The sequence below is a fragment of the Oncorhynchus keta genome, chromosome 11 (assembly GCF_023373465.1).
Source record: "Oncorhynchus keta strain PuntledgeMale-10-30-2019 chromosome 11, Oket_V2, whole genome shotgun sequence".
NCBI classification, from domain to species: Eukaryota; Metazoa; Chordata; class Actinopteri; order Salmoniformes; family Salmonidae; genus Oncorhynchus; species Oncorhynchus keta.
The window spans coordinates 50,216,780-50,242,532 of record NC_068431.1 but is presented as its reverse complement, the minus strand read 5'-3'; the positions used below and the strand labels follow the sequence as shown (position 1 = coordinate 50,242,532).

At 46.4% G+C, this 25,753-nt stretch overlaps 1 protein-coding gene across 6 annotated transcripts; it reads right to left on the bottom strand.

Annotated features, from left to right (window-relative positions):
• Positions 1-37: 37 nt before the first annotated feature.
• Positions 38-20,962, bottom strand: LOC118390509 (proto-oncogene DBL). 6 transcript variants are annotated; one of them, XM_035781149.2, is made up of 27 exons: positions 20,748-20,962; positions 10,057-10,185; positions 9,663-9,779; positions 9,306-9,455; positions 9,062-9,186; positions 8,758-8,872; positions 8,547-8,666; positions 8,199-8,390; positions 7,828-8,019; positions 6,842-7,013; positions 6,533-6,618; positions 5,464-5,549; positions 5,192-5,258; positions 4,987-5,102; positions 4,793-4,862; positions 4,579-4,671; positions 4,302-4,394; positions 4,069-4,194; positions 3,695-3,910; positions 3,495-3,587; positions 2,966-3,086; positions 2,769-2,829; positions 2,246-2,445; positions 1,902-2,014; positions 1,622-1,734; positions 1,417-1,520; positions 38-1,193 (listed from the first exon to the last, which is right to left on the bottom strand). In XM_035781149.2, the coding sequence occupies exons 1-27, from the start codon at positions 20,796-20,798 to the stop codon at positions 1,159-1,161; spliced, it is 3,156 nt and encodes a 1,051-aa protein (XP_035637042.1). In that variant the 5' UTR covers positions 20,799-20,962; the 3' UTR covers positions 38-1,158. The 6 variants fall into 6 exon arrangements, with proteins under 6 accessions (XP_035637042.1, XP_035637046.1, XP_035637043.1 ...); XM_035781153.2 differs by having other exon boundaries at positions 2,246-2,361; XM_035781150.2 differs by having other exon boundaries at positions 3,008-3,086.
• Between the last annotated feature and the right edge of the window lie 4,791 nt (positions 20,963-25,753).

The window sequence follows — 25,753 nt, the reverse complement described above, 5'->3', positions numbered from 1 at the left end:
CTGCTAAATTACTAGAATGTAAAGAAAGACTCTCCCATCAGATCCGCTTGTGCTTGTATTTGGTCAAATAATTTCCATCCATATCATATATGAAATTCTCTGTAGATTCGCATGAATCCCCAACGTCCGTCTATGTGGAGAATTTACATAGAAGCTGCAACATCCAATCATCACACTCACTCAGCAGCAGAAGTAGCGGCAGCGGCACTGCGGGACCCTCCTCTCACGTCAAATGGTCAGACGACTGACACACCACCCCCTACTGGCACAAAACTGCAGTGCAGATAAAAAGAAGCATTCGGCAATGTTCAACTTGGAACTGACCACTTGCAACACCCTGTCGACATTCATGCAGAATAGTGAGCATAGAAATACAATGCTTGGCACAGTTTGCTTGCTGTTAGCTTTCACACTGAAATGTCAGCTATTTACCATAGTAATTGGGGATAATGAGAGTGGTACAAAATGAGGCTGTTCTAACAAATAAAGCAGACAGGGAAACTGTACAATAGCATGTTTTGGCACATAACCTGGCATTGACGATATGTTGAAATCTGTTATGGTTCTATCATGAACCATGATAGTTACACACAAATTTAAAAAAAAAAAAAAAAAAGAGAGAGATTGGATTCACTTTCACTGTAACAGAAGTAAAACAGTCCTTTTCTAAGTAAATGTATTTATAAAGTGGACTAGAAACAGTTCATGCATCTCATCCAGGAAAATGAAGACATCGAGATCCTATCTCCCGGGGTGACAGTTCTTTAAGGTGATGTTGTGATGCTGCCCGGGGGTTCGGAAAGTAGACTCAGTCCACTGCCTTGTGCTCGAGGTTGTTTGCTTGACGTGGGTAGGGACGTTACCCACGGCAACACATGCACCCTCTGGAGGAAATGCAAAAAGACGTCCTTGTGGTTTTATCGCCATGGTATTAATATGGTGGTGATTATAATACATTTCTGGAGATGGACGGTTAAAAGAAGGCAAAGTCGACCCTTCAGATCCTCTGGTTTGATTGATGACTGGTCGGTCTCTGGCAGCATGTTCAAGGCCCCTGGAGACTCCAGGAAAGACGACCTTGGATGGGAAGGATGTCAGGACGACAGTTGTGGGGTCAGAGGTTGTGTCCGGACGGAGGGTGGATGGCACGTACTTCATTCAGAGAGAGCTGAGCTTCCGGGTTTTCTGATTCCCTGAAAGAGAAACACACAGGTAGTAAGGTCGTAATGTGCAGTTATGTAGAGGAACAAACAGGTAGTAAGGTCGTAATGTGCAGGTATGTAGAGGAACAAACAGGTAGTAAGGTCGTAATGTGCAGGTATGTTTGTGGATATGAGGACATCTTATTCATCCATGCTAATAGCTACAAACACCAGAACAGTGAGCTCTACTACTGGTCCACGGGGAGCCCCTCACCTTCCATCCTGCCTGAGTGGGCACGGCCACTCTCTCCCAGAATCCTGTGCAGGTTATCAGCTGAGACCCGACCCTCATCACAACGACTGACATTCCTCACGAGCCTGACAGAGAGAGAATCAGGAGTACTGCTGTAGTAACGACAGCAAGCAACAGCAACAGCAACAGCAACAGCGGTAGTGATGTTAGTAACGGGGCTTCTCACCACTTCCCTACAGTGTCCTGATCCAGCAGCTGGATGACATCGCCGCACTTAATGATGAGGTCATCTGTACTGCACACACTACTTTCCACCAGGGCCCTGTACCTCCCAGGAACCTGTGAGAGGAAAGCATGTCCCCTTAAGACCAGATAAACAGAAAAACAGACTGACAATAGCCTCGTATTTTACATCGTGCTCTAACTCCAATGTCCAATTACGTCCACAAACTGTTTTGCAGGAACACTTGACAATACAACGCCGGGTGACGTTTAGACCGGCTCACCAGTGGAGTAGGGTCGTCCTCCTCGTCAGAGTCTGACAGGTTGGACAAGTCAGTGGTGCTCCAGTCCTCCGGACCCTCACAGATGTCCACTGAGTGGGAGGTGCCAGGCCAACCTACGTTTTACAGAGAGAAGCTCTTGATTACAACCCTCCCTGCAAGTCAAAGGCCTCTCACTTTCAGAACCTTCCCACTGATGACAAAAACACAATTCCACTGCGACGACATGCTGGACTTTTCAGTGTCAAAACCTCACCGACCGGCCCCAATTGGCCAGTAGACTTGGAGTCTGCTTTGCTACTAAAGTGTGTGAGACAAAATGGTTGCTGTTTTCCACGCATACTCACTGCGTCGATTGTTGTGCTGGGGCTGAGGGGAGAAGACCACGGGGTCTGTGAGGACGGGGCTGGTGCGGCCTGATGACTCGGCCTCCTCCGTGCTGAGGGACTGGTCTGGAGGCTTACTGTGAGGAAGGACATCAAAACAACCTGAGCAGCCAGTGATCTGCCTGGGACTCCACGGCATGCACACCGACATATGAGCCAGACTGTCCCGCGTCGCAAAGGAACGGGGGGCAGAAACACAACATCCACATGGTCACAAGCTTGGCCTCAGGCACTGGCTAAGTCACACCGTTCTCCAGACCAACTCCAGAGAAACAAGCTTGACATTTCGGGAGTCACTAGGCTGGAGATGAGTTGAAACCAAGCTATGATTGGAATCGACCACAAGCGAATCACACGCTACGAGTGCCATTTTCAAACATTTCCAGGAAATCCCCAACGTTCTCTTTGTTCATCATGCAAATTGTGAGACACGGGGACATGAGAGAACATGAGAGGACGTGAGAGGACATGCAAAGAGCATCACCTGTCAGTAGAGGGAGGAGACAGAGGAGTCTGCTCTGAGAGTTGAATAGGGGGAATGTCTTCTGAGAGAGGGAGAGGGGGGCAGAGGGCAGATAAAAGTGATTTTTAGATCTCCAGGTAGTTGAACCAAACTACTGGCATGCAGACAGATGAGTCACATCACACCACAATAGAAGACAAGGGGAATGGATAACACACCCAACATGGAAGCTGACAGACAAGTAGACGCAAAGTAGAAACCTTGGAGGAGCCTCTGCTGGTTGGTGAGAATTTTCCTGATCTCGGTGAGCCAGGTGATCTTGATCTGGAACGTCGGGGCCTGGGGAACACAGCCACAGGGCATCAGTACCGAGTGTGTGTCAGCGAGTCAAATCAAACCAAACTGTATTGGCAGCGTACACATCTTACAGATGTTATCGCTGGTGCCGCGAGAATGCTTGTGTTGCGACCAAACATAAAATAAAAGAATTGAGGAATGTCCGGACAAGCAATGTCAGTGTCCGGAATATCAATGTACAGGATGGTGTGTGTATAGACATTATGGACAGCGTAGGAATAGAAAAGGCGGGCACAGCAGTAGTTGTTTAGGGTGAGCCTTGACTAGAATACAGTGAATACATATGAAGTAAGAAGCCCAGACCAAGCCCACTCCATCACTTGCCAAGGCACAGACTAAACTGAGAGCACGAGATAATCAAAATCAAACGATACATAATGTGGCCCTCACCTGAACAACGTACACCTCCTCTCTGCCACTGTACCAGAGCTCAAACTTCTTCACGTCTCCTTTGACATTCTCAGTGATGCCAACAGCACTCATCTGCAGAGAAAACACAATTCACCACCGCGAGTGTGTTGACTGTCCCTTTAATCAAAGCGAACGCGTGTCCATATGATAAGAACAGAAGTGCCGGACGGGGGCCTTACCCTCAGGCAGTGCTTGAAGCTGTAGAAGGGGGTGCGGTCGTGGCCCTCCCCATGCTCCTCACGGCGCTTGCAGAAGAGCAGAGCGTGCTCATGCAGGAAGAGGTGCCTCTGCATGGGTTTGAAACGGGCCTTCATCCTCGTCGGGCCCCTCTTATGGCTGATCCACACACTGAAGGAGCCCTGCATCAGCACCCGGCCCAGGTCACTCAGCTCCCCCTGGGGACACAGCCAGACACAACACAACCCAGCATGTTGGGATGTGGTAAGACATAATCATTACAAAATTCACGGAGAGAAAAACAAGATGCACATCTGTCCCTTTCTCATTCATTCTCACTTAGTCACTCATACATTCTCTCAATCACATGCTTTACCTCATAACCTGTGATGGCGATCTGGTGCATGGAGTCGTTGACAGACTTGAGGAGATCCAGCATGGACTCTAGTGCCCCCTGCAGCTCAGATATATAATCACTGTCTGCGCTGTGCTTCAACAGCTCCTGTCGGGAAAGACAGGAGCCCGGAAGGCCCCAATGTGTTCAAATGGAATGTTAAAGCACACACACGGACCATGTAAGTCAAGATGTCGGCTGAGCCCAAGCCCTACCTTCAGCAGCAGCTGGTACTTAGTCAGTCTCTGGACAGGCTTTAGGAGGTACGAGTCCAACCCCAGTTTGTGCTCCAGCTTCTTCTGACACTCCTGCACAGGATGGAGATGTAAAGACTGAAGAAATCGTTCAAATGTATCCAGTTCGTCAAAACTATATCAAAACTATATCACTTTTATCAACACGTGAAAGGGGATTCAAAAGTGGGAGGTAAGGGGAAGTGCATCTCTCTTCAATGAAAAAAAAACAGTTTGGCAGTCCACTTAGCCAGAGTACCTGGAAGAAGAGGGAAGCAGAGCACTGTCTCCATAGCAACTCGGAGTGCGGCTTGTTCTGACAGTAACGCTCGTACACCTGGAACTTTTCTTTCTGAAACGGACAGAGAAAACGTCAAAACCAAGCCAACTGACTGTAGAGGGTTTACAGGGGGCTCTGCCTGATGACCCCATACCACATGAAGTCAGAGAGGGGTGATCAGAAGCTTGCTCACCCGTCGTAGAAAGCATGCTCCAACCCTCTCGGGAGTCTCCAGGCACCCCTCCAAGTCCTGGAGGAAGGTCCTGTAGAGAGGAGGGGCGGATGAGGCATGACTTCAATCAATACTCTCCTCACTGTAAAAACAGAGCTTTTGCTTATCAGTGCCTCAGTGCGTGTGAAAGAGCGAGTGTTTGTGCACTTCCTTGCCTGCTATGGAATGTGTAGATCTCTGGCATATTCCCGAAGAGGACCTCCTTCTTGCTGCGCAGGGCAGAGGGCAGTAGGTTGGAGAGGGCGGGGTTATCCATCTCTGCCCTGTAACCCTACAGAAATTAAGACTTGTTTTTAAAAAAATATTGTACCCTTTGGGATGGTTTGTGTGTCTGTGCAACTGTTAAATGAAACACCTTACCAGCAAGACAGAGAGCAGCTCCTCTACATAGATCCTCTCTGTCTCAATAAGCTCTTTGATTATGTGTCTGAAGACACAAAGCACAGTCAGCAAGATGCACAGAGAGAGAGAAAGAGAGACAGAGAGGCACCAGTAAGGGAAATTCCTTTATTAAATGAAATGCAATTACATTTTCTAGGCAGATAACAGACAAAGACAGATAAACAGTTGATGAAACCAAGCTGGAATCAGACAGTACATGCAAACTGATGATGAGTGGGGTTCTGTGTCACCGTTTCAGCTGGTCTGGGCTCTCCTCTCCCTCCTGGCCGTAGGAGAGAGAGTTGCGGTTCTCCTCATAGTCATGCATCACCTCTATCTGGAGGGGGAGAGAGAGAGAGAGGGCAAGAATGAATTTAGTCAACATGACAAGCTGAAACAGTGATAAGCCACTCTGTAGGACAAAGATGATGTGGAGGCCAGATAAATAAATACAAATGCTATCCCACACTGGATATGCTATCCCACACTGGAGAAAATGCAAATCGTGTTGACATGAAATGTAAAGTAGAGACATTCTATAGCCCTATTGGGACGGGGGAGGTTGGGATGGTCGGGTAATGTAATTATCCGCACGAGCACAAAACACCACATCCGTCATTTTAGTCTTGTCCGTATCTGCCATGTCAGTCATTTTTACTTGGCGGGAAGGTTATTATTCCAGACTCCCCAGGTTCTCTGCTAATACGTATCCTGTGTGAATCGTCATCCCTGTGTTTTGAGGGATGTTACAGAGTTGAACAGGTGCTGCACGCAGTCTTAAAACAAAGCGTTACGCGCAGCGTACAGATGTTGGATCTGCTTTGTCATGTACCAACTTTCCCGCCTGCTGGGCACAGACTTTAACTCAACGTCTATTCCACTACGGTTCAACGTCCTTTCGTTACAATGACGTGGATACAACGTTGATTCAACCAGCGGGCAGTGCCTATTTCTCTTTTAAAAGATTAAGCGGATGATATTGTGCCAATGAATTGATCAATTGGCAATTACGTCAGCTAATTGAATGACTGCCATACAGTTCACGCAGGTAAGTCGAAATATATTCACACCTAGAACAGCCTCCTGTCTCCCGTCACAATGGTCCATTTTGAATGAGAAAAATGATATATTTCCCGGGGCAGTTTGGTAAAACGAATTCCATTTGAATCGTCGATTGGGGGAAAAAACGGACGTGTTCCGGTTCGAAACAACCACGTAGCCAAAGTCCTATATTAATACAGGTCTCGTCAGACACTTGATGAATGCAGTGGATCTTAAGGAACCTTCTGATCTGTAGGTGTCACAACCCCCAACTCTCACCTTTCGAGGGCTTTTCCGAGCTGCCCTCTTGCCAGGTAAGAGGTCAAAAGAGAACCTTGAGTTGAGAACCGAGTTGAAATCTACACCTGCAGGCATGAAAATGCACAGAATGATTATAAAAATTAAAAAAAGACGATTACTTCAAGTATGAACACTTGATCTGAGGAAGACAGGCTGCTGAATGTCCACTATCATCCTTGAAAAACCTTTTCTCACACACCTAATAATCAGAGTACGAGAACTAACTCACATTCAGCGTCCGTTAGGCCTCGGTAAGAGTTTTGTGGTTGTGTATTTATGGTAACGTACTGTGTTTGGGGGAGAAGAGAGGGGATTTGCACCGGGGAGAGTGCTCAGGCCGAGGGGCCACCAGCTGGATGGGCCGCACCTGAATGTCAGCCAGCTTCCTCAGACATGCCTGCCTGTTGTGGATCATTCTCTGCATGGCAGACAGCTTCTCAGTGGCCACCCCAATCTGAGACTGAGATAGAGAGAGAGACAGAGAGACAGAGAGAGAGAGAGAGAGAGAGAGAGAGAGAGAGAGAGAGAGAGACAGAGAGAGAGAGAGAGAGAGAGAGAGAGAGAGAGAGAGAGAGAGAGAGAGAGAGAGAGACAGAGAGAGAGAGACAGAGAGACAGAGAGACAGAGAGAGAGACAGAGAGACAGAGAGAGAGAGAGAGAGACAGAGAGAGAGAGAGAGAGAGACAGAGAGAGAGAGAGAGACAGAGAGACAGAGAGAGAGAGAGACAGAGAGAGAGAGAGAGAGAGAGAGAGAGAGAGAGAGAGACAGAGAGAGAGAGAGACAGAGAGAGAGAGAGAGACAGAGAGAGAGAGAGACAGAGAGAGAGAGAGAGAGAGAGAGAGAGAGAGAGAGAGAGAGAGAGAGAGAGAGAGAGAGAGAGAGAGAGACAGAGAGAGAGAGAGAGAGAGAGAGAGACAGAGAGACAGAGAGACAGAGAGACAGAGAGAGAGAGAGAGAGAGAGAGAGAGAGAGAGAGAGAGAGAGATTACTGATAGAGATCGACAGGCCTATTGGATCTGCATGAGGGAGGAGAAAGGTGGAAAGTGCTGGCAACAGCAGGTTGTTGACAATAATACCCTACGCTTGTGGCAGTTGTAGTATTAGAGTACGTGTCAAGTTTGCCGTGTCGACAGGATGTTGTCGTCGCACCAAAGAGCTTTGGGATGAAATGATACGGTGATAACGGGAGGAAATGGCACAGTATGACTTGGAGCCAGGCTGGGTGGAAATGTGACTGATGCCAAAGAACACACTATGGAACAGGGATGCATACCTCTAGCTGAGGGGTCAGGATGGCCTCAAACTCCAGACTGAGGACATCAGGGCTTTGGCTCAGACACAACGGTGTCTCCTCCTGGAGTCTCTCTATATCCTGCAGCGCTCCCTGAGCTCCCTCCTTGGACTGGAACTTATCCACCAGCTGATTGGCTAAGAGGTAAGCCCCCTCGTCACACCAGCGCCGGGCCTGAAGGCGGATATAGACACACAAACACAGACACACACACACAAAGAGACGCATGGAAGCATGACACACTGACCATCACAGACATCACAGACTCTACAAGCTTTATGAGTGGATATGGGAGGATGGGGTTTACAATTGTGTGTGTGTGTGTGTGTGTGCGCGTGCGTGCGCTCGCATGCCTCTTCCAGACGCAGCAGCAGGTGGCGTATGCGGGTGAGGGTAGCCCGTTTGGCTCGGATAGCGGTGGTCAGCACGTCACAGTGGTGCCGCAGCTCGTTGCACCGCTGGACGATCAGGGCCAGAGCGTAGTGGTGACCGGTGGCCAGCTGGTGGCCGCGCAGGATGATGATCTGGGCGCGGCCCATCTCTTCCTGACAACCACCACAATCACACAACAACAAAAAACAGTCAAGGATCCCCATCATAGGTGCACCTATCTGGAGCAGTTTACGTTTCTCTGTCAGAAATCTCAAGATGTACTCGATAAGGGTCAAGCGAGAGGTTCATTTGTGTCGTGGGACCCTGACCTGTGCGCGGGTGTCCAGTGACTCCAGATCTTTTAATAGCTGTTCTGTCTGGACCACAGTCCCTCCCACGGCAGCGACCTCCTGCTCCTGACCAGACAACTGGTCCAGGATCTCCTCCATCTGAGCAACAGCAAAAAGGAAGTTTGACCTTTGGCACTAAATGTAGGAAATAGTACAGATTGACACTTTTACCACTGCAAACTGGCTGTACCTCATGAAAGCTCATCTCATATCTCATCAGCTGAAGGTACTGCTGCAGTTTCAGGTGATGCTTCTCAAAAAAGCCATCAAAAGCCATCTCCATGTCCCGTAGTTGGGCCAGAAGCCTGAAGAAAACAGATGGTACACAAGCTAAAGGTCAAACACTTTATCAAAACGATAACTCCTCCAGAACCCCATCCCATGGCAGCTACCGCAAAGACAACACGAGATAAATGAAACTAGACACACCAACGGCATGTGAAGAAACACAATTGTCTGAACCATCTTTTTTTTTTTTAAACAGTGTTCTGTACCTCTGCACCGTGTCCCAGTCCTGTTTGATATCTTTGTCCTCCTGTCCATCAGCTTTAGCTGCCTTGGCGGCTTCCAGGTTGGAGAGCAAGTGACGGCCCTCCCGCATCACTGACCTGATGTCATCCTGCAATCGTTGCCATTCAGTTATTCACGGGACATCACAGCAACATGCACTACTACGGCCTTGCGACAACAACAAAAACTCTGAATAATTCCGAGGTTGTCATGGGAGGCGTGTCTTACTTTCAGCTGCCTGTATTTGTCAGTGTGGGATCTGAGGAGGAACTCGATGGCGTCGGCCTCATCTGGAAGCTCGGTCTCGGCGAGCTCGGTGCCGAACGACTGCAGCAACTGGGCTATCTCCTTGACAGTCACGGCAAAGCTCTCAATAGCCTACAGAGGGAGACAAATAGTAATGAACGTCTTGCCTTATACCAAAAACACCGATATTGTCATGTACTCTGCCACACTGCACATCTAGGCTGCTTTGCAGGTGTAATTGTCTACATGTTGTTTGACGAAGGTCCGTGTACCAAAATACCAGGTCTGCCTATAAATCGATGTGTTGCTTCAGGTGACACCGTGGGACAGCATGTTTACCGTACGAAGGACAACCCAGTCACTATGGCAGTACTCCAGAGTTCCACCAAACTCTGAGGTCAGCTGGTTCTCATCGATGTAGCGAAGCAGGTCCGTAACCGAACTGAGCATAACCACCTGCGGAAGAACACAGAGTAGCAGACCGAGGTGTACAGCACAAAACCACCGTGACAACCAGAACCCATCATAATCACTCCTCACCTTACAGTAATAGATTTTAGAGAGAGATTGTGCGTAAACACAACCGAAGAGAGTCCTTCACAGCCCCTGATATTGTCCGACTGTTGAAACAACTACTGGGATTGCCCGAATAAGGCCCCTTAACCACTTTCTGTACGGGTATTTGCTCAACATTTCAAACAAGCCTTGGTTTTCGTCATTTTCCACTTCTTACCGGCATCTTGAGCATGAAGTCATCCTGGCTGAAGCGGAAGCCCAAGTCAGTGCCGGTGCCTGAGGGACTCTGCAGGAGGCTGGTGGGCCGTAGAACCAACACCAGGTGGAGATTCCCCGGGAAGGACATCTGCAGAAAGAAGACAGCAGGAGAAGAGAACAACAGTTGAGATAATTGATATCACTGAACCTTATTGCCTGTGTGGCATGACTGTTGTGTCAGCCTGCTCTGTTTAATTCCTACTTGGTTATCGCCTCACTACCGTTCTCAAGCGGTTCTTCTTAGTTTTCATCCTACTCAGTAAGTGTGGACATTCACAGCGTTGACCTTCTTAGCTCATTAGATAACTCTTACATAAAGCCCTCCTCCCTATCGCACTAGACGAGTGAATAAACCTAAGTCAGCATGTTTATTTTTTTATTTTATATATATTTTTTATTTTTACCCCCTTTTTCTCCCCAATTTCGTGGTATCTAATTGTTAGTAGCTACTATCTTGTCTCATCGCTACAACTCCAGTACGGGCTTGGGAGAGACGAAGGTCGAAAGCCATGCGTCCTCCGAAACACAACCCAACCAAGCCGCACTGCTTCTTAACACAGCGCGCATCCAGCGCACATGTTGATGTTTGGTAGAAATGTTAACCCATATGTTGCATGGATAGATGAATGCAGAGATATATTTTGATACATATTTTACACATGTTAACTATATGGCTCTGGATGAATGTAATGGGCTCTAATTTGACCAAGTTGTTCTAATTCTGTCCACTGGAATATAGGTTCCGGTTCATTTTAAAGCATTGCAAAACACGTATGACAAGTATTGTCTCTACATGATGACTAAAATAAACAAGTGATAGAGAAAGAGGAAATACCGGTCAAATAGAAACCTTCTACTGTCTCTGGAATAGCAGAGAAACTCAAAACATACTGCAACACCTCCAACATCATACTGCAACACCTCCAACATCATACTGCAACACCTCCAACATCATACTGCAACACCTCCAACATCATACTGCAACACCCTCCTACATCATACTGCAACACCCTCCAACATCATATTGCAACGCCCTCCAACATCATACTGCAACGCCTCCGACATCATACTGCAACGCCTCCGACATCATACTGCAACGCCTCCGACATCATACTGCAACGCCCTCCAACATCATACTGCAACACCTCCGACATCATACTGCAACGCCTCCAACATCATATTGCAACGCCTCCAACATCATACTGCAACAACTCTGACATCATACTGCAACACCTCCGACATCATACTGCAACGCCCTCCAACATCATACTGCAACACCTCCGACATCATACTGCAACGCCTCCAACATCATATTGCAACGCCTCCGACATCATACTGCAACGCCTCCGACATCATATTGAAACACCTCCAACATCATACTGCAACAAATCTGACATCATACTGCAACGCCTCCAACATCATATTGAAACACCTCCAACAACATACTGCAACAACTCTGACATCATACTACAACACCTCCAACATCATACTGCAACGCCCTCCAACATCATACTGCAACGCACTCCAACATCATACTGCAACACCTCCGACATCATACTGCAACGCCTCCAACATCATATTGCAACACCTCCAACACCATACTGCAACACCTCCGACATCATACTGCAACACATCCATCATACTGCAACGCCTCCAACATCATATTGCAACACCTCCAACATCATAGTGCAACGCCTCCAACATCATACTGCAACGACTCCACCCTCCAATGTCATACTGCAACGCCCTCCGACATCATACTGCAACGCCTCCAACATCATACTGCAACGCCTCCAACATCATACTGCAACACCTCCGACATCATACTGCAACGCCTCAACATCATATTGCAACGCCTCCGACATCATACTGCAACGCCTCCGACATCATATTGAAACACCTCCAACATCATACTGCAACAACTCTGACATCATACTGCAACGCCTCCAACATCATATTGAAACACCTCCAACAACATACTGCAACAACTCTGACATCATACTGCAACACCTCCAACATCATACTGCAACGCCCTCCAACATCATACTGCAACGCACTCCAACATCATACTGCAACACCTCCGACATCATACTGCAACGCCTCCAACATCATATTGCAACACCTCCAACACCATACTGCAACACCTCCGACATCATACTGCAACACATCCATCATACTGCAACACTTCCAACATCATACTGCAACACCTCCAAAATCATACTGCAACACCTCCAACATCATACTGCAACGCCTCCACCCTCCAATGTCATACTGCAACGCCCTCCGACATCATACTGCAACGCCTCCAACATCGATATTGCAACACCTCCAACACCATACTGCAACACCTCCGACATCATACTGCAACACATCCATCATACTACAACACTTCCAACATCATACAGCAACACCTCCAACATCATACTGCAACACCTCCAACATCATACTGCAACCACTCCAACATCATACTGCAACGCCTCCAACATCATACTGCAACGCCTCAACATCATATTGCCATACCGCCGACACCATACTGCAACACCTCCAACATCATACTGCAACACCTCCAACATCATACTGCAACCACTCCAACATCATACTGCAACGCCTCCAACATCATACTGCAACACCTCCAACATTATACTGCATCTGTTTCAGTAGGATATGTTGGATAAAGGAATAAAGACAGACACCTATCAACTAGACTCCGTAACAGCAACTCCCTCCGACATCATACTGCAATGCCTCGAACATCATACTGCAATGCCTCCGACATCATACTGCAACGCCTCCGACAACATACTGCAACACCTCCGACATCATACTCCATCGTCTCCAAATCATACTGCAACACCTTCAAAATCATACTGCAACAACTCCGACATCATACTGCAACACCTCCGACATCATACTGCAACACCTCCATCATAATGCAACACTGCCGACATCATACTGCAACACCTCCAACATTATACTGCATCTGTTTCAGTATGATATGTTGGATAAAGGAATAAAGACAGACACCTATCAACTAGACTCCGTAACAGCAGGCCCTCCGACATTTACATTTACATTTAAGTCATTTAGCAGACGCTCTTATCCAGAGCGACTTACAAATTGGTGCATACACCTTATGACAACCAGTGGAACAGCCACTTGCATCTAAATCTTGTTGGGGGGAGAAGGATTACCTACCCTTACTTACCCTATCCTAGGTATTCCTTGAAGAGGTGGGGTTTCAGGTGTCTCCGGAAGGTGGTGATTGACTCCGCTGTCCTGGCGTCGTGAGGGAGTTTGTTCCACCATTGGGGGCCAGAGCAGCGAACAGTTTTGACTGGGCTGAGCGGGAACTGTACTTCCTCAGTGGTAGGGAGGCGAGCAGGCCAGAGGTGGATGAACGCAGTGCCCTTGTTTGGGTGTAGGGCCTGATCAGAGCCTGGAGGTACTGAGGTGCCGTTCCCCTCACAGCTCCGTGGCGAGCACCATGGTCTTGTAGCGGATGCGAGCTTCAACTGGAAGCCAGTGGAGAGAGCGGAGGAGCGGGGTGACGTGAGAGAACTTGGGAAGGTTGAACACCAGACGGGCTGCGGCGTTCTGGATGAGTTGTAGGGGTTTAATGGCACAGGCAGGGAGCCCAGCCAACAGCGAGTTGCAGTAATCAAGACGGGAGATGACAAGTGCCTGGATTAGGACCTGCGCCGCTTCCTGTGTGAGGCAGGGTCGTACTCTGCGGATGTTGTAGAGCATGAACCTACAGGAACGGGACACCGCCTTGATGTTAGTTGAGAACGTCAGGGTGTTGTCCAGGATCACGCCAAGGTTCTTAGCGCTCTGGGAGGAGGACACAATGGAGTTGTCAACCGTGATGGCGAGATCATGGAACGGGCAGTCCTTCCCGGGAGGAAGAGGAGCTCCGTCTTGCTGAGGTTCAGCTTGAGGTGGTGATCCGTCATCCACACTGATATGTCTGCCAGACATGCAGAGATGCGATTCGCCACCTGGTCATCAGAAGGGGGAAAGGAGAAGATTAATTGTGTGTCGTCTGCATAGCAATGATAGGAGAGACCATGTGAGGTTATGACAGAGCCAAGTGACTTGGTGTATAGCGAGAATAAGAGAGGGCCTAGAACAGAGCCCTGGGGGACACCAGTGGTGAGAGCGCGTGGTGAGGAGACAGATTCTCGCCACGCCACCTGGTAGGAGCGACCTGTCAGGTAGGACGCAATCCAAGCGTGGGCCGCGCCGGAGATGCCCAACTCGGAGAGGGTGGAGAGGAGGATCTGATGGTTCACAGTATCGAAGGCAGCCGATAGGTCTAGAAGGATGAGAGCAGAGGAGAGAGAGTTAGCTTTAGCAGTGCGGAGCGCCTCCGTGATACAGAGAAGAGCAGTCTCAGTTGAATGACTAGTCTTGAAACCTGACTGATTTGGATCAAGAAGGTCATTCTGAGAGAGATAGCGGTAGAGCTGGCCAAGGACGGCACGCTCAAGAGTTTTGGAGAGAAAAGAGAGAAGGGATACTGGTCTGTAGTTGTTGACATCGGAGGGATCGAGTGTAGGTTTTTTCAGAAGGGTGCAACTCTCGCTCTCTTGAAGACGGGAGGGACGTAGCCAGCGGTCAGGGATGAGTTGATGAGCGAGGTGAGGTAAGGGAGAAGGTCTCCGGAAATGGTCTGGAGAAGAGAGGAGGGGATAGGGTCAAGCGGGCAGGTTGTTGGGCGGCCGGCCGTCACAAGACGCGAGATTTCATCTGGAGAGAGAGGGAGAAAGAGGTCAGAGCATAGGGTAGGGCAGTGTGAGCAGAACCAGCGGTGTCGTTTGACTTAGCAAGCGAGGATCGGATGTCATCGACCTTCTTTTCAAAATGGTTGACGAAGTCATCTGCAGAGAGGAGGAGGGAGGGGGGAAGGATTCAGGAGGGAGGAGAAGGTGGCAAAGAGCTTCCTAGGGTTAGAGGCAGATGCTTGGAACTTAGAATGGTAGAAAGTGGCTTTAGCAGCAGAGACAGAGGAGGAAAATGTAGAGAGGAGGGAGTGAAAGGATGCCAGGTCCGCAGGGAGGCGAGTTTTCCTCCATTTCCGCTCGGCTGCCCGGAGCCCTGTTCTGTGAGCTCGCAATGAGTCGTCGAGCCACGGAGCGGGAGGGGAGGACCGAGCCGGCCTGGAGGATAGGGGACATAGGGAGTCAAAGGATGCAGTAAGGGAGGAGAGGAGGGTTGAGGAGGCAGAATCAGGAGATAGGTTGGAGAAAGTTTGAGCAGAGGGAAGAGAAGATAGGATGGAAGAGGAGAGAGTAGCGGGGGAGAGAGAGCGAAGGTTGGGACGGCGCGATACCATCCGAGTAGGGGCAGTGTGGGAAGTGTTGGATGAGAGCGAGAGGGAAAAGGATACAAGGTAGTGGTCGGAGACTTGGAGGGGAGTTGCAATGAGGTTAGTGGAAGAACAGCATCTAGTAAAGATGAGGTCAAGCGTATTGCCTGCCTTGTGAGTAGGGGGAAGGTGAGAGGGTGAGGTCAAAAGAGGAGAGGAGTGGAAAGAAGGAGGCAGAGAGGAATGAGTCAAAGGTAGACGTGGGGAGGTTAAAGTCGCCCAGAACTGTGAGAGGTGAGCCGTCCTCAGGAAAGGAGCTTATCAAGGCATCAAGCTCATTGATGAACTCTCCAAGGAACCTGGAGGGCGATAAATGATAAGGATGTTAAGCTTGAAAGGGCTGGTAACTGTGACAGCATGGAATTCAAAGGAGGCAATAGACAGATGGGTAAGGGAGAAAGAGAGAAAGACCACTTGGGAGAGATGAGGATCCCGGTGCCACCACCCCGCTGACCAGAAGCTCTCGGGGTGTGCGAGAACACGTGGGCGGACGAGGAGAGAGCAGTAGGAGTAGCAGTGTTATCTGTGGTGATCCATGTTTCCGTCAGTGCCAAGAAGTCAAGGGACTGGAGGGAGGCATAGGCTGAGATGAACTCTGCCTTGTTGGCCGCAGATTGGCAGTTCCAGAGGCTACCGGAGACCTGGAACTCCACGTGGGTCGTACGCGCTGGGACCACCAGGTTAGGGTGGTCGCGGCCACGCGGTGTGGAGCGTTTGTATGGTCTGTGCAGAGAGGAGAGAACAGGGATAGACAGACACATAGTTGACAGGCTACAGAAAAGGCTACGCTAATGCAAGGAAATTGGAATGACAAGCGGACTACACGTCTCGAATGTTCAGAAAGTTAGGCTTACGTAGCAAGAATCTTATTGACTAAAATGATTAAAATGATACAGTACTGCTAAAGTAGGCTAGCTGGCAGTAGCTGCGTTGTTGACACTACACTAATCAAGTCGTTCCGTTGAGTGTAATAATTTCTACAGTGCTGCTATTCGGGGGCTAGCTGGCTAGCTAGCAGTGTTGTTTACGTTACGTTGAGTTAAAAGAACGACAATAGCTGGCTAGCGAACCTCAGTGAATTAAGATAATCACTCCAAGGCTACACACACTAAACTACACAATTATCTTGGAAACAAAGACAGCTATGTAGCTAGCTAACACTGAACTAATCAAGTCGTACAGTTGAGTGAATAGCACTACAGTGATGCTAATCTGTGTGCGTTAGCTAGCGTTGCTAGCTCCTGGGCGAATAGCAGTGAAGGCTACGTTAGGGCGACGAAATACGATAATTATGCAATTATCTCTGATACAAGGACGGCTATGTAGCTAGCTAAGAAGAATGGCTAAGATTATGTAGCTAGCTAACAGTAAACTAATCAAGTCGTACAGTTGAGTGAATAGCACTACAGTGATGCTAATCTGTGTGCGTTAGCTAGCGTTAGCTAGCTCCTGGGCGAATAGCAGTGAAGGCTACGTTAGGGCAACGAAATACGATAATTATGCAATTATCTCTGATACAAGGACGGCTATGTAGCTAGCTAAGAAGAATTGCTAAGATTAGACAAATCAACCGTTGTACTATAATGAAATGTAATGAAAAAGTTATACAACCTGCAGAGCGAAGTGCGAATGCGACCGCTCGCTCCAACCGACATCATACTGCAACGTCTCCGACATCATACTGCAACACCTCCATCATACTGCAACACCTCCGACATCATACTGCAACGCCTCCAACATCATACTGCAACGCCTCAAACATCATACTGCAACACCTCCAACATTATACTGCATCTGTTTCAGTAGGATATGTTGGATAAAGGAATAAAGACAGACACCTATCAACTAGACTCCGTAACAGCAACTCCCTCCGACATCATACTGCAATGCCTCGAACATCATACTGCAATGCCTCCGACATCATACTGCAACGCATCCGACACCATACTGCAACACCTCTGACATCATACTCCATCGTCTCCAAATCATACTGCAACACCTTCAACATCATACTGCAACACCTCCGACATCATACTGCAACGCCTCCGACACCATACTGCAACACCTCCGACATCATACTGCAACAACTCCGACATCATACTGCAACACCTCCGACATCATACTGCAACACCGCCATCATAATGCAACACCGCCGACATCATACTGCAACACCTCCAACATTATACTGCATCTGTTTCAGTATGATATGTTGGATAAAGGAATAAAGACAGACACCTATCAACTAGACTCCGTAACAGCAGGCCCTCCGACATCATACTGCAACGCCTCCGACATCATACTGCAACGCCCCCAACATCATACTGCAACGCCTCCGACATCATACTGCAATACCTTCGACGCCATACTACAACACCTCTGACATCATACTGCAACGCCTCCGACATCATACTGCAACGCCTCCGACACCATACTGCAACACCTCCATCATACTGCAACACCTCCGACATCATACTGCAACGCCTCCAACATCATACTGCAACACCTCCAACATCATACTGCAACACCTCCAACATTATACTGCATCTGTTTCAGTAGGATATGTTGGATAAAGGAATAAAGACAGACACCTAGACCAACTAGACTCCGTAACAGCAACTCCCTCCGACATCATACTGCAATGCCTCGAACATCATACTGCAATGCCTCCGACATCATACTGCAACGCATCTGACACCATACTGCAACACCTCCGACATCATACTCCATCGTCTCCAAATCATACTGCAACACCTTCAACATCATACTGCAACACCTCCGACATCATACTGCAACACCTCCGACATCATACTGCAACAACTCCGACATCATACTGCAACACCTCCGACATCATACTGCAACACGTCCATCATAATGCAACACCGCCGACATCATACTGCAACACCTCCAACATTATACTGCATCTGTTTCAGTATGATATGTTGGATAAAGGAATAAAGACAGACACCTAACAACTAGACTCCGTAACAGCAAGTCCCTCCGACATCATACTGCAATGCCTCGAACATCATACTGCAACGCCTCCAACATCATACTGCAACGCCTCCGACATCATACTGCAATACCTTCGACGCCCTACTACAACACCTCTGACATCATACTGCAACGCCTCCGACACCATACTGCAACACCTCCGACATCATACTGCAACAACTCTAACATCATAGTGCAACACCTCCGACATCATACTGCAACACCTCCGACATCATACTGCAAAGCCTCCACCATCATATTGCAACACCTTCAACACCATACTGCAACACCTCCGACATCATACTGCAACACCTCCATCATACTGCAACACCTCCGACATCATACTGCAACACCTCCAACATCATATTGCAACACCTCCAACATCATACTGCAACACCTCCAACATCATACTGCAACCCCTCCATCATACTGTAACAGCAGTGGAGGTCCTTAGACTCTTATAACATCCCTGTGACCAACTAGCTGTTGTTCTATGTCAGACTCTCTTCAGATGTTTGAGGCAAATGCACCTCAGGCTCAGCACTAAAAATGAATAAGCCTTCAGTAATGGAACTTTGCATGGGCCAATTGGAGATGTACTTCCATGTACAGGCCACTGTGATCCAAGGGGCAGCTTTGAGCAGCAGCGTGAATGCAAATAGATATAAGGCAAAGTCAATCTGAATGTCTGCAGGACAGGTGATCAATGAAACACACCAGGCGACACCAAGCCTATCAGCTTTCCCTCACACTCAGTCAATCCTAGTGGAGACATGCTGAAGACTAGTTTGACCATTGCAGCACAGATCAGAAACATGCATATCAACAGTTTTTTGGCCTATTACACATCTCAAATAGACCCCTATACCATCACATAATGCATGCATTATGCTGGTCCTTCTGTGGCTCAGTTGGTAGAGCATGGCGCTTGTAACGCCAGGGTAGTGGGTTCGATTCCCGGGACCACCCATACGTAGAATGTATGCACACATGACTGTAAGTCGCTTTGGATAAAAGCGTCTGATAAATGGCATATATTATTATATTATATATTTAGATACAGTTTTTTGGTATAATTCAGCTCTACCAAAACTACTGTCTCCATCGTTTGCAACCACACTGCTGTGTCAGTGAAATACCTTGCTTACAGTACATTTATATATATATATATATATATATATATATATATATATATATATATATATATATATATATTTTCACCTTTATTTAACCAGGTAGGGCAGTTGAGAACAAGTTCTCATTTACAACTGCGACCTGGCCAAGATAAAGCAGAGCAGTGCGACACAAACAACAACACAGAGTTACACATGGAATGAACAAACGTACAGTCAATAACACAATAGAAAAGTCTAGAAACAGTGTGTGCAAATGAGGTAGGATTAGGGAGGTAAGGCAATAAATAGGCCATAGTGGTGAAATTATTACAATTTAGCAATTAAACACTGTGATAGTGATAGATGTGCAGAAGATGAATGTGCAAGTAGAGATGCTGGGGTGCAAAGGAGATGAGGTAGTTGGGTGGGCTATTTACAGATGGGCTATGTACAGGTGCAATAATTAGTCAACTGCTCTGACAGTTAATGCTTAAAGTTAGTGAGGGGGATATGCGTCTCCACCTTCAGTGATGTTTGCAATTCGTTCCAGTCATTGGCAGCAGAGAACTGGAAGGAAAGGCGGCCAAAGTAGGAATTGGCTGTGGTGCCTGTGATGCCCTGTGGTGAACTACAGAGCAAATATAGTACAATAGGCTATATCAGTTATTAGCAAACTGTATATGAGGCAGCTGTAGAAATGCAACTAGGCTACTGCAATAATATTTTAAGGTCATACAATATTCATTAACTCTCTGTCGATAAAGATAACACTGATGATAATACCCTCCTTACAACAAACACTAGGTTATATCACTCTTCAATGCCTAAAGACCTGTTTCAACTAATGTTACTGTTGTTATCCCGCAAGACTTATCATACACACCATTTTGTCATTGGCATGTCCTGTCCGACCCCCTCCCTGCATCTCCAAACACATGTATAGACGTGCAACTATGTAAACTATTTTTGAAATTCACGCTTACGAGAACAGACAGAAAATCGAGTGTTATCTGACATTTGTATATGCCTTAAGTCGCATGCGATTTCTAGCTGATGCCGCAGTAGGGCACATTCCGGCCAAGCAGTGTTCGTTCGCCTCGCTATGCTGCAATAGACAGATCCTGATTCCTAATTTCGGGAAACATCAAATAAATACTTATATCGTAAACACCTTACCGCGGCCCTCCGCAAACGGGGCAGTCCCCTAAAAGGATTGGCCTCCGCCATGGTTTTGGGTTGGCCTTTCTTGGGGATATCACCCTATTTTAAGGGGATAACTCGCCGCCTCACAACTTCCCTCCCTCCATCAGTACTGCGCGGGACTCTCGGCAGTAGTGAGCAGCCGCAGCATCGCATTGCAGTGGCCGGGTGGGTAGCAGGTAGTGATTACGAACGAACGGCTCTTTTTGAACGGCTGTTTTTGGTGAACGTTGGGAATCGAATTGCATCTGTGAAAAAGCCGTTCATTTGGCTCCCTTATTTGCATACTGTTACTGTTGCTTTTTCAGCTCCAGACATCGATTATCTGCAGACAAATTATAAAAACATTATCTGAAGATGGTAATTCCTCAATGCCGGAACCATATAGTGAGGAGAGAGCCTCATTCTGATCAACGCTATTTTTTTTCATTGCATTATATTTGTTCATATATTTGGTTTGGTAAAAATATAGTTGAACTCGCAACGTTTTAGGCATTGAATTAGAGATTGGCAATTGTTTTATGATTTAAGGTCACTTTGCAAGCACTACTGAACGAATAGCCGTTTGGTAGCCAAATGAACGGCTCTTTTTAGGTGAAAGGAGCCAAATGATCCGGTTCACCGAAAAGACTCGGAATACCCATCACCAGTAACAGGCTGCGCTGTCTGTCTGCAACACCTTGAACGCACTTGCGTCCACTCAGGATAGGAATTATTATAATATGAATTATGTCCTTTATCATTTTCTACAAAAAATGTATTTCCCTATGCCATGCTGTGTGTGAGCAATATTTTCTATAGGACTCTCTCTCTCTCTCTCTCTCTCTCTCTCTCTCTCTCTCTCTCTCTCTCTCTCTGTGTGTGTGTGTGTGTGTGTGTGTGTGTGTGTGTGTGTGTGTGCGAGAGTGAGCGTGTGTGTGAGAGAGAGAGAGAGAGAGAGAGAGAGAGAGAGAGAGAGAGAGAGAGAGAGAGAGAGAGAGAGAGAGATTTTGATTTGGACTCTTAATTTGGACTAAACTTCCAGGAGTACTTTAACATTAAAATGCAATTTATAATACGATCACATTTCCTATAACACACTGTTACAAACAGACTGACATATTGACCAGATAAATACTCAAACAGTCTAGAAGATAGTGATTATTCCTCTACCATATTCCAGCACAACTTTCCTATTATACATTATACATTACATTATACATTATACCTATTATACTGTATTATACAGTATTTCAATGGGTTTAAAGTATTGTTTGAATTTATATATTGAAAGGTTTCTGGTTTGCTCAGATAAATTATTCCTTTCTTTATTGCTCTAAATCGAACTGTTCTTTTGCCTCTTTCTCTTTTCTGTCTAGATAACACAATCTATTCCTAGTATTTACTGAATGTCTGTCTCTTACCACCTGAATACTGTTGTGAATAGAGTTTGGCCATTTTAAATGTTGTATATTATGAAATAAAAATAAGTGTGTAATAAGAGAGAGAGAGAGAGAGAGAGAGAGAGAGAGAGAGAGAGAGAGAGAGAGAGAGAGAGAGAGAGAGAGAGAGAGAACAAGAGGACCTACATCCAGAGCACAGGACCACCAGTCACTTCCACACCCCCACCCCGACCAATCAATACCCCCCCAAACCAACCATGCCCACACCCCGTAAAGGCCCCCTCAGATCTGGTCTATGCCCCCCACTCCACTCTTACCCTAGCCAATGGCATGTATCATATGCTCAGCAGGCTCTTCTCACAATTACTGGTCTGAGGCCAAACTACATGACTAACAACATTGGACACTTGGAACCCAAAGCCTTCACTACCATCTTGGAATATCCAATTGCCTGAAGTCATCTTCCCTTGGCCTCAAGAACAGGAACCTGGACTTCACCAAAGAAATTTGAAATACAGACATTGTTATCCTACAAGAAACAATGACCTAAACATGACCTAAATGCCAGAACTAGACAAGAACCTGATAGCCTCAACACACAGTGGGACAAACACCTTACCTGGAGAAGACAGCATTATGTCCCCCATATGCCCCCCAGAGACAACTACGGCAACATAACCAACAGAAAAGGGTCACAACTCCTGCAGCTCTGTTGCACATTGGGTATGTGTACATAGTCAATGGTAGGCTTCGAGGGGACTCCTGCGGCAGGTACACCTATGGCTCATTTCTTTGCAGCAGTACTGTAGACTACTTTATCACCAACCTCAACCCAGAGTCTCTCCAGAGCGTTCACAGTCAGCCCATTGACACCACTATCAGATCACAGCGAAACCACAATCTACTTAAACAGAGCAATAATCAACATCGAAGGCATCGAAGCCAAACAAACTGTACACCATTAAGAAATGGTATAGATGGAAGGAAGGTAGTGTAGAAACATACCAAGAAACTATTGGACAACAACAAATCCAATCCCTCCTAGACAACTTCATGGACAAAATGTTTTCCTGCAACAGTGAAGGTGTAAACGTAACAATAGGAAGATTGAGCAATATATCTGACCTATCAGCTAACATATCAAAAAAAAAAATTCTGGCAGAAAACCTAAGACAACTAACAACAATGAGAAATGGTTTGATGAAGAATATAAAAACCTAAGAAAGAAATTGAGAAACCTAATCCAACTAAAAACACAGAGAACCAGAAAACCTTAGCTTTACGTCTTCACTATGGTGAAACACTAAAACAATACAGAAATACACTAAGATAAAATAAGGAACAGCATGACAGAAAACAGCTCATTTTGATTGAAGAATCCATTATGAGGAGCATCCTGACGCTGCACTTGATGAATTTATGAAATTGCTTCTTTCAATTATTGATAAACATGCACCTGACTGTTAGAACTGTTAAGGCTCCATGGAATGATGAGGAATTGAAAAACTGTATGGCTGAAAGAGATGAGGCAAAAGGAGTCGCTAATAAGTCTGCCTGCACATTGCAGGCTTACTTATTGCAAATTGAGAAATTATTTGACTAAACTCAACAAAAAGAAGAAAAAACTGTATTATGAAGCCAAGATCAATGACATAAAGAATGATGGGAAAAAACGTTGGAGTACCTTAAATGAAATTATGGGCAGAAAGACAAATTCAACTCCATCTTTCATCGAATCAGATGGCTTATTTATCACAAAACCATTTGATGTTGCCAATTATTTTAATTATTATTTAATTGGCAAAGTGGGCAAACTTAGGCCGGAAATGCCAATAACAAACAGTGAGCAATTGCATTAATGCATTGTATTCATGAATTTCCTTAATGGAAGCTTCTGTAATGTCAAATATGTAGTGTGGTGTACCGCAGGGCAGCTCTGTAGGCCCTCTACTCTTTTCTATTTTTACCAATGACCTGCCACTGGCATTAAATAAAGCATGTGTGTCCATGTATGCTGATGATGCAACCATATACGCATCATCAACCACAGCTAATGAAGTCACTGAAACCCTTAACAAAGAGTTGCAGTTTGTTTTGGAATGGTTGGCCAGTAATAATGGGTGGCCGGTAATGGTCCTGAACATTTCTAAAACTAAGAGCATTCCTTAAGTTCTAGACCTCAGCTGAATCTGGTAATGAATGGTATGACTGTTGAACAAGTTGAGGAGACTAAATTACTTGGCGTTACCATAGATTGTAAACTGTCATGGTCAAAACATATGTATTCAATAGTTGTAAATGTGGGGAGAGGTCTGGCCGTAATAAAGAGATGCTCTGCTTTTGTGACACCACTCTCCAAAAAGCGGGTTCTGCAGGCTCTAATTTAGTCTAATCTTGATTATTGTCCAGTCGTGTGGTCCAGTGCTGCAAGGAAAGACCTAGTTAAGCTGCAGCTGGCCCAGAACAGAGCAGCACGTTTTGCTCTTCATTATAATCAGAGGGCTGATATAAATGCTATGCATGCCAGTCTCCCTTGGCTAAGAGCTGAGGAGAGACTGACTGCATCACTTCTTGTTTTTATAGGAAACAATGTGTTGAAAATTCCAAATTGTTTGAATAGTCAACTTACACACAGCTCTGACATATACACTTATCCCACCAGACAGGCCACCAGGGGTCTTTTCACAGTCCCCAAATCCAGAACAAATTCAAGAAAGTGTACAGTATTATATAGAGCCTTTATCGCATGGAACTTCCATCTCCTATTGCTAAAATAAACATCAAACCTAGTTTTAAAAAACAGATAAAGCAACACCTCGTGGCACAACACCTCTCCCCTATTTTATCTAGATAGTCTGTGTCTATGCATTGATATGTAGGCTGTGTGCCTTTAAAAATGTATGTAGTTCTGTCCTTGAGCTGTTCTTTTATAATGATGTTCTGTATTATGTCATTCTGTATTATGGCTCAGGTTTTGTGTGGACCCCAGGAAGAGTAGCTGCTGCTTTTGCAACAGCTAATGGGGGATCCTAATAAAATACAAAAATACCAAAATAGAATTAAATCACACATTGACCTACACATTGTACACGTTTGGGTCCTTTTGTCCCTTTTGAGCCAAACAACTCAACTTTTCACCTAAACTCATCTCTGACTAGACTCCTGACATGTTCCTATCCAATCAAAACCTGTAGGCCTAGGCGGATTTCCTGGATAACTCTGTAATTTCGTTCTTCGGTATTTTCGGTTACTAACCGAAGCATCACTCGTACAACACCATTACTATCCGTTCACATAGTTGGATTACTGAATTCAGTGCTGGTAATATTAAAGTTTTGGGGCGAGCAAAGAAGCCGATTTAGCCTATGGTGACTTTGTCAAGTGGAAAAGGACCGATGCTTAGCTAACCAAGCAGCATATAGCTGAGATTTAGCACCACGGACAGCAGTGGAATTCCCTCCGTCTGACGCAACATGACATTGGACATCTGATCTCTCATATAGTCCTTGGATCAGAAGCAATATTATTCGGCCAGTAGGTGGCACTATACCTCACACAATAAAAACGCTATTCTAGAGTGCTGCCAGACTATACCACACA

Excerpts from the sequence above, each read along its gene's own strand:
- LOC118390509 (XM_035781149.2), bottom strand. The coding sequence starts at position 20,798 with ATGGCGGAGGCCAATCCTTTTAGGGGACTGCCCCGTTTGCGGAGGGCC. Across the intron at positions 8,391-8,546 it reads CACTGGACACCCGCGCACAG|GAAGAGATGGGCCGCGCCCA; the intron begins GTCAGGGTCCCA and ends GGTGGTTGTCAG. Across the intron at positions 3,087-3,494 it reads AGGAGGTGTACGTTGTTCAG|GCCCCGACGTTCCAGATCAA; the intron begins GTGAGGGCCACA and ends TGTGTTCCCCAG.